Below are 8787 nucleotides of genomic sequence, written 5' to 3' on the forward strand. Positions count from 1 at the left end.
CTCTCTCGTCCTGGGTGCCGTGAGAACACAAGTTCACACAGTCTGAAAACCAAGTATGGAGCGGGGCATGAAAGCTGGGCACGCACGGATGGCGGGCCAGAGTCAGAGAGCAGAGAATCTCAAGGGTGGCTGCAGCTCCCCCAGCCTGTCAGAGGGGGCGCCCTTCAAGACTCGGCAGCTGCAAGGAAAAGAGACGGGAATGGGAAGTCCAGGAGAGTCGCGGGCTTTTCTGTCCAGATAAGCCTGGGGAAGAAGAGTGTATGCACATGTAACCCGGGGGCAGCATCTACAGGCTTGTGTGTGGCAATACTACCCAAGAGGCAACTGTGTGTGGAGTGTCTTCCTGGGACCCATTCCCATCTACCACGCCAATGTCGCTGCTTGTTTGTTGTCCTGACTCTGTCGGGCACGGGCTATATGCTTCTGGACAATTTGTTCAACCTATCTAGGTTAGGCCCCCGCTCGTCTATCCATAGACTGGAATAAGCAGCACCACTACTATTATACGCAACACACGAGGGGGCGTGACGTCTTCTCCATCCTGAGAGCCAATGCTGCATCAAGACCCCTAGGATTCTCTACTCTCCCTGGTCTCCCATTTCAAGATCAAGAACACAGCAACCTCTTTCTCCTCCTCCAGTGAACCCCCGCCGCAAGCCCCCCCCCTCCATGCCTTTTCCAGGTCAAAACCTCCTCTGAGAGACTGCCAAATTGACTGGCCTGGAGCCCCCGGGAAGAGCTGAAAAGCATATGGGAGGCAGGATGGTGCAGCTCCGTCAGATGCTCACGGAGTAGCTTGCTTCCCTGCCTTCTGGAGGGAAACATCGCCCTGAGACTGGGGAGACTAAGGACCATGCCTTTAAGTCACTCCCTCCACTTCAGCCCTCACCCCTTGCACAAGCCACCTAAACTTCCCCGGAACTCCATTTTCTCCTCTACTAAATGGAAAAATAACAATGATCCTGCCTAGATCACATGATAATCTATCAAATGTTATGGCACATGTGACAGCTACTAAAATCTGAAAGCACTGCATAGTGTTACAAAGCTAGAAGACAGATAGGGAAGGTGGGAGGGGGTGGCTAGGTTTATAGCTCAGTGATAAAGCACTTGCCTAGCCCTGGGCTTGACTCCATCATACAACGGGCCCCCGCATCCCCCCCCACCCCCACCCCAACATTCCTGAGAAACATAGGAGGAAAGAGAATGGAGCAACGCAAACCTCTTTTCGACAAGGATTAATATTTTGCCCCTCGCCTCTGTACGCTGATATCAACTCCAGGTAATTATGGGTGGCCTAGCATTTCTAGCTGAGAGACTCTGGATAATTTTGCAGCCTAGCTCAGAGGACTGTTTGTATGGAACAAGACAGCAGGCCTAGGCCCTCCTCCTGTCTAATAGAGGTTGCCAACACAGATAAGCTTCGCGGTGACATAAAAGGGCTTGGATCAGGGTGTTAACACTCCGGAGATAGCCCTCGGTGGCTTGTTTAACCTCTCAATTTTGGTTTTCTTATCTATGAAATGGCAGGGACATCAATTGTGAAAAGCACACAGCAGGAACTCGGCAAACGGGAATGCTGATATCTTGGTATGTTGCTGACCTCCCAGGATCCCTTTCAGGACCTTAGGTCAGGCAGATCCCTAGGGAACCAGCTGAAAAGCAAAGCCGAGCACATCCAGGTGAGCTGAGTCAAGCAGGACACCTAAGCTCTCAGCCTCTACTGTGCCACAACCTGGCGCTGGTTTGGAGACTAACAGTGAGAGTACAGGTCAGGTCGTGCCCAGCCTCCTCTCAATGCACCAGCCTTTGCATGACTCTAAGACTCTACAGAGTCAGCCTGAAGGGGACAAGGAAAGGTATAAACCCATGCTTAGAAAGGCTAGGTTTCAGCCAAGCGGTGGTGGCGCACACCTTTAAAATCCCAGCACTCAGGAGGCAGAGGCGGGCGGATCACTGTGAGTTCAAAGCTAGCCTGGTCTACAAAGTCTACGAGTCCAGGACAGCCAAGGCTACACAGACAAATAACTAGTGTGTTGCCATATCATAAAGAAAGAGGGCCCAAACTGTAGGGCAGAATCTTAAAATAAAAGACTGCTTTAAAAGTTTAAGTGCTGGGCTAGACAGAGAAACCCTGTCTCTGGGAGGAAAAAAAAGTTTAAATGCTGTTATCACCTTGATGAAACAATTCCTTTCTCCCCACTTACTCTACCAATGGATGGGGGTGGGGAGGATCAGATCCTGTCTCAGCTCCGCATCAGGTCCCGCGAAGGAGACTATGGAGTCAACTGGTTCCTATCACTGCCTACCCTTCCATATCAAAACCTCAGTTTCCCATGTAGGACAAAGAGACTCAGTTACCCAGCTCATCTCAGGGGACTGTTGTGCAGCTTTAAGGTAATATGCACTTCAAGCTATTAAATGCTCACTAAATGGTGTGTGTTATTTCTCACACTGAAACACCCCACCCTCTCATTTTTTATCAAAGCTCAAACTTTTGTGGTCTGCCCTCCCCTCACATCCTATCTGCAGACCTTTTTCTGAGGGCACCAAGCAAGGGGAAAGCTGAACTGTGTCTCTTAGGTCTACCCCACCCAGGCTCTCTCTCTCTGACTGAGCCAGAGGAGTTGGAACTGGGAAACAAAGAGGAAAAGAAGAAGAGGGAAAGCAGGAGGGGCAGTCATCTCAACATCTGTCCACCTCTGTTCAGATGCAACAGCCCCTGAGCACTTCTGTGCCTGACACCATTCCTGCTCTTTCCAGAGATGACTGTATGTTATGAATCCGTGGATTAACATACACGTCACCATACCCACTTTACATACGAGCAAACTGAGGCACTCACAGAGCACACAACCTCTTCAGAATACCAACATGGGTGAGCTGAATGCAAGTCTCTGGTTTCGCCTATTTATTTATGTGTGTGTGTGTGTGTTTACTGGAGACTCATAATTCGCCTTGACTGGCCTGACACTTGGTATATGTAGTCCAAGCTGGCTTTGAACTCACATTCCCTGCCTCACTCAGGCTCTAGAACACCAGGGCATATACCAGGCATACCAGACTGAGACTGTGACGTCATCGCCATTTAATATGACCTCTCTCCTGCACTGCAGCTCACTCATCAGTCAGATATTAAGGGGCATTGACTATATGCACAGCACTGTGGCCCATATTGTAGGATAAGAGAGAAGTGAAGGCTGGGGGTCCAAGGGATCTCAAAGGAGGTTTCCTCAGAGCGCAGCTCTCCGCAAGCATGGGGTAAGCAGGCAGCTTCGTCAACCTACCCCACTGGAAAGGCGAAGTGGGGCCAGCAAGCCACCAGTGGTAACAAGAAGCAAAGGTTGGAAGAGCCTTAAGGCATCTCCTTCCTGCCCTGCCTGGTGCTGCAGATGCATGCCTGTGGCGCCCAGCACTTGCTGCATGCCTCTCTCCCCTTAAGTTCGAGGAGAAGTCTGCAGGCGGATCCAGTCAGAGGCAGGGGGAGACCGGAGCGCTTGCTTTCTGCCCACTTCCCCTACCTCTACCCCAGCTCAAATACCCAGCTTTGGCAGAAGTAGGGCATTCAGAGTGTGTGGAGAGCATGTGTGGGCAGAACACTGTAGAATCCAGGCTCACTGTTCTGCGCCAGGATATAGCTGTGCACAGGGAGCTAAATGCTGGAAACATAGGAGGCCCTTGGGCCTCTTTGTTTTACCCCCTTAGTCTCCTTGGAGCAAAGGCAGAACAGACAGGAGGAGCTTGGGGTGGTGGGGGTGCCAGCCGAACAGGTTTTCCTCCTACAGCCAGAGCCACCAGCCTCTGGAGGCAGCTCCCATTGGAGCTATCCTGTCATCCCACATTGCTCTGATTAACTACAATCCTTCCTTTCAATTTCTCCTCCCTGAGACGAGGGAGGGAGAAAAATCTCCTAGAAAATGAATAAATATTTCAATTTTTCTGTGCAATCAGTCTGGGGAGCGAGGGCATGATGGCCGCGGCAGCGGGGTGTGGGGGGTGTTGGGGGGGGAGATAATGGTTTTCATTTAGATAAGATACAGAAAATTATTTAGTAAAATATGAAGACAGATGAAGCCATTGAAAGTCTTTAAAATGCAATTTTTTTTTTTTTATTCCTCAGCTAGGCTGAATTTCGCCTTCCTAGCTCTTGTCTGGTCTCAGGTCTGTTGCTCCTCTGAGCACCTTCTCCTCTCCCTCTCTTCCCCTGTCACCCCCACCCCCTCCACCTTCACCTCAGTGCCAGCCACACTGTGCACTCTCTCCCAGCCTCAGGCTCAGCTTGTCAGTGTCCCCAGGTTTCCCCTCGCTCCCCTAAGGGTCTCCTCGCCAACGCTTTGCTGGGTGTCCCCTGAAGACTAGGTAGTGATTTCCTCTCCCTCCTGACTCCTCTCTCCCTTTGCTTTCCTCCCCCCCAATCACCCCCAAATACTGCACCCTTTTGCAGTTCCTGCTCTCACCTCTGATAAGAGTCAAGAGGCTGGGTTTCTCTAGCCTAGCCACACCCACCCACAAAGATGGACAGTACGGGGCAAGCATCCCCGCCCCCACCTCCCCCTTCCCGACCTTCTATCAGTCCAGATTCAAGCTACACATCTCTCCTGTTTGCTAACTGCAGCCTCTGTTTCTTACCGCTCTTTCTATTCTGCTGGAATATGAGGGCTGCAATAGAGGAGGCTCCTGACACACATCAGAGCCGATGCAGCTGCCCTCCCCCTCCGTGCTCTACCCATCCCCACCCCACCCCCCACTCTCCAGCAACCTGGCTGAACAAAGTCAGAACTTACTTACCTTCCCAACTTTCAGCCCAAGTGGCCAACCCTGAGGCCAGGCCTTCTTCCGCCCACCCCCCGTCCCCTCCCTCACCCCCACCACTTCTGCTCTCAAACCATGTATATGTGCCTTCCCAAGTTCTAAGGGGTCCTGGCGCTCCAGTGAAGAGGGTGAATCAAGACCCCTAAACTAGCCAGGATTTGCCTCAGAGCTAGCAAAGTAAGGAGGAGTCCAGTGAAACACCCCATCCCCCTACACACACACACACACACACACACACACACACACACACACACACCAATGGAGAGACCACCTCCTCCATTTTGAAGACTGTACATCTCTGTAGGCGCCTGCCTATAAGAATGTCTGGCCAAGTTTCTTTGTTTGCTCCATGGCGGGGGTATGTGGAAGCAATTCTGTGTTAGTGGATGCTATGTCCTTTAAATGTGGCATACATGCATCCACAGTGTAAGTTTGATGCTGAGGTATATGATGATTAGGCAAGTGTGTGTTGGCTTGGAAGAGGAATCCTCCTCCTTCAGAGGTGTCAGTCAACGTCTTTGTGTATGTGTCTGTCTCTGTGTGGGGGATGTTTGTAGGGATGGCTCCATAGGTGAGTAGACTGTCTCAGTGTCTCCCGTTAGAAGATATTTGTGTGTCAGTTTTCGTGTTCCAGTTCGGTGGAGAAGCTCGACAGTGTTAAATCTCCCCTGGAGTCAGTCTCAGGAGGCAAGACTCCGTTCCCGGAGATCCTCAGGCCTGGCTGGGTTTGGACCCTTGTGGGTTCCTTCATGTGCACCCAGCCCAATGTACCTGAATAACCTCATCTCTCTTCCTCTGCTTACTTCCAGCTCTGCCATGCCCCTTCCAAAGGAGCCTCAGATAGCTGCACTTTCCTGACGCGAAGTGAGTGCCTGGTCTAGTCAACTCCCCTTCTCCTGATGAACCCAAACAGCCCGGGGATCTGGACTTCTCTCTCTCTCACCTCCAGGGTAGGGGAGTGGGGGGTGGGGGGGGGGGGAGGACGGCGAATTCAGCCTCCCTTTGAGGGGCAGCCCCAAGCAGTTTGCAGCGGCACTTCAGATGAAGGTGACTCTAGGCTGGATTCGGGTAGCAGGATCCCTCAGCCTCATCTTTGGGAGCCTGCGTCCGCGCTTTCCTCGCACTCCACCTCCCAAATCTGAAATCCTACCGCCTCCCAGCCTTTCTCTTGGCCAGGACCCAGGAGTCCGGCCCTCGGCCCAGGACGTGGAGGGAGGAGGGGAGTACTGCCAGGGACCGGAGGAGAGACTTTGAGCACTCGGGTCCCTTTTCTGCTCGGATCTCGGCTTTCGCGACCTAAGTTCTCCGTTCTCCCGCGCAACCCGAGGAAGCAAGTTGGGCCGCTTCACCAAGAACTCCTCGGGTGTTCTCCGGGTGACTCCGCGCCCCTTTCCATGGCTCCCCAGCCCGTGGCTGGGGCTTACCTTGTGAGAAAGTGTCGGAGAGAGTGAAGATCCAGATGAGGAGGCTCAGCATGCTGTCCGCCCGCCGCTGGGCCCGAGTCGGCGCGAGCCGGGCCGCCGCTGGCTCGCTCTCTCCTCCCTCCCGCGCTTGCACACAAGGCGCACACTCGCTAGTCTCTCTCGCCGCGGGCTCGCTCCCCTGGCCCCTCCTCTCGTCCCGCGCCCCCTAATAATTTCTGCCCTCCAGCTTTATCTCTCGGGGCCTCTCTCAACCTCCGCGCCGCTCGCTCTCTCTCTCCCTCTCTTCCCTCCCCGCCTCCCTCCCTCTTCCTGACGTCTGCTCTCCCTCCGACGGCGCCTCCCTCCACTGCCCTCCCCTGGTCCCCCAACGCGCGCGCACACACTCTCTTCACTCGCTGGAACCGAGATGGGAGGAGAGCAAAGAGAAAAGAATTGAGGGCAGAGGCAAGGGGTGGGGAGAACGCTGCGTCGCAGGCTCTGGAGCAAGGACCACTGGGCCCTGGCCCACCCGCGCCCGGGGCCGAGACCTACTTTTGCCCCCAATGGTGTAACTGAGCCGGCCATGGGGTGGCAGCCAGGGCTGAGGATGAGCCTCCACCAATTTAGGTGACTGTGTTAGGAGGGGTGTGCTTGTATGTGTCTGGGGGAGGGAGAGTGTTGTAAAATATTTAAATCTCTTTTTCGTTTTAATCTCACATCCCCAAAATCTAACCCAAGATGCCTAAATTAAGAATGCTCAATTAAGTAGAGAATGTTGGAGGGGGAGACGCTCTCCCCGCCTACAAATCTCAGAAATCTTGAATCTGCCTCTTCTGAGGGTTTCAGCCAGCCACGTTGAGGCCGGCCTTAGCGCCGGAGTCCGTAGCAGCCACGAAGAGGCGCAGTTAACTCTTCCTTTGTTCATCCCAGACACCTATCTACCCAGAGGCAAAGCCAAACAAGTCGATGGCTTTCTCTTGTGCCTCCCCGAAGGCTTGCCACAGAGGTCAGCCACACACCGTCTCTGAGCACTCAGGAGCTTGAGGCGCAACTGGGGTGGAGAAACCCGAGAACCAACCGAAGTGGAAAGGCGTTCAGGAGGGTGCTCCTGTCTAGAGCCCCAGTGTACCGCCCATCTCCTCCCCGAGTCTCTAAATAAACCCTTGTGCTCACGGGGCTGCTGAGACTGACTAAAGTCTGGACCCCAGGGCACGAGTATGGGGAAAATAATAGAAAAGTCACAGGAATTGCACAACTTTCCAGTTATGCTGATCTTGAGAGGTCTCCACCTCTTCCTTCTCAGATTCTAGATCCTCTGAGTCCCTAAAAGCTTGTGGCCAAGATAGCTTGATCTTGAGGCTCAAAACTAAGGCACACAGCTCTAGTGCCCTCTGCTGATATGAGACAGCCACGGTTCCTCAAAAAATAAAAATAAAAAAAATCTTGACAATTAGGCTGACACACACACAGCTAGAGGACACAGAAACACAGTCAAAAAAAAGCAAAACAAAACACTCCAAAGCATAAGCTCATATTCAAAAACATAACACGCAAGTACTCAGAGTTAAAAATACTTACAAGCATAGGCAAAAACCACAATTTAAAAACAGGGATATCTAGTTCAGAGACCAAGAATGCCACCCCAAACACAGACACAGGCCCATACAAGCACATGCACTTGGGCATGCTAGAGTTTTTAATTTATTCATTCATTCATCAGTCGTTCAATAAATATTTCCTTTGTGCTTGATATGGTCCAGCCACAAAACATGGCTTTCAGAATAGGATAACATACATACATACATATATACATACATACATACATGCATACATACATACACACCCAGGTGTAGTGGTTTGTGTCTCATGCTAGCTTAGGAAACAAAGGTGAAGAATTGCCTGGGCATCGTGGCACACAACTTCTTCTTGTTGTTGCTTTTTGTTGTTTGTTTTTTGAGACAGTGTTTCTCTGTGTAGCCTTAGCTGTCCTGGACTCGCTTTGTAGACCAGGCTGGCCTCGAACTCACAGTGATCCACCTGCCTCTGCCTTTCTGAGTTCTGGGAGTGTGCACAACTTTAGTCCTAGCACTTGGGAAGTAGAGGCAGGCCTATCTCTGTGAATGGAGGCTGGCCTGGTCTACATAGGGGGCTCCAGAACAGCCAGGGCTTAAATGGAAGCCTGTCTTAAAACAAAGCCAAACAAACCCAAACAAGCAAAAAAACAAAAACAAAAACAAAAAAAAACAAAACCAGAATTGTAAGTTCAAGGAGAACCCAGGAAATCAGCCTAAATAATGAAAGCCTGTCACAGAAAAAACACACATGATGTACACAAGTTCCTCCCTTCCATAGTTTCACTGCAGTGGGAGGTTCACAAAAATAAAAGTTATCATGTACTAGGTTATGTTAAATGTTATGGGTGGTAAAAACAAAATAAAAGAATAAAGAAGGAAGAAAAGGGAGCTTTTCTTACAAATGGTCAAGGAAATCTGTCCTCCTAGTGTAATGTTTAAGATTCATCTCTGCAAGCATCTAAGGACAGATCATAGCTAATTATGACAGGCACAAAGTT

At 51.4% G+C, this 8787-nt stretch overlaps 1 protein-coding gene across 4 annotated transcripts in view; it reads right to left on the reverse strand.

Annotated features, from left to right (window-relative positions):
- KIRREL1 (kirre like nephrin family adhesion molecule 1) overlaps positions 1-6540 on the reverse strand; it is a 96860-nt gene extending 90320 nt beyond the window's left edge. For all 4 annotated transcript variants that reach the window (XM_084768411.1, XM_084768410.1, XM_084768408.1 and 1 more), the window contains exon 1: positions 6237-6540. In XM_084768411.1, coding sequence (XP_084624537.1) covers positions 6237-6288 — 52 coding nt within the window. In that variant the 5' untranslated portion in view covers positions 6289-6540. The remainder of the gene's footprint in view (positions 1-6236) is intronic.
- Positions 6541-8787: the final 2247 nt, after the last annotated feature.

Source organism: Acomys minous, assembly GCF_964271855.1.
Source record: "Acomys minous genome assembly, chromosome: 19".
Taxonomy (NCBI): Eukaryota; Metazoa; Chordata; class Mammalia; order Rodentia; family Muridae; genus Acomys; species Acomys minous.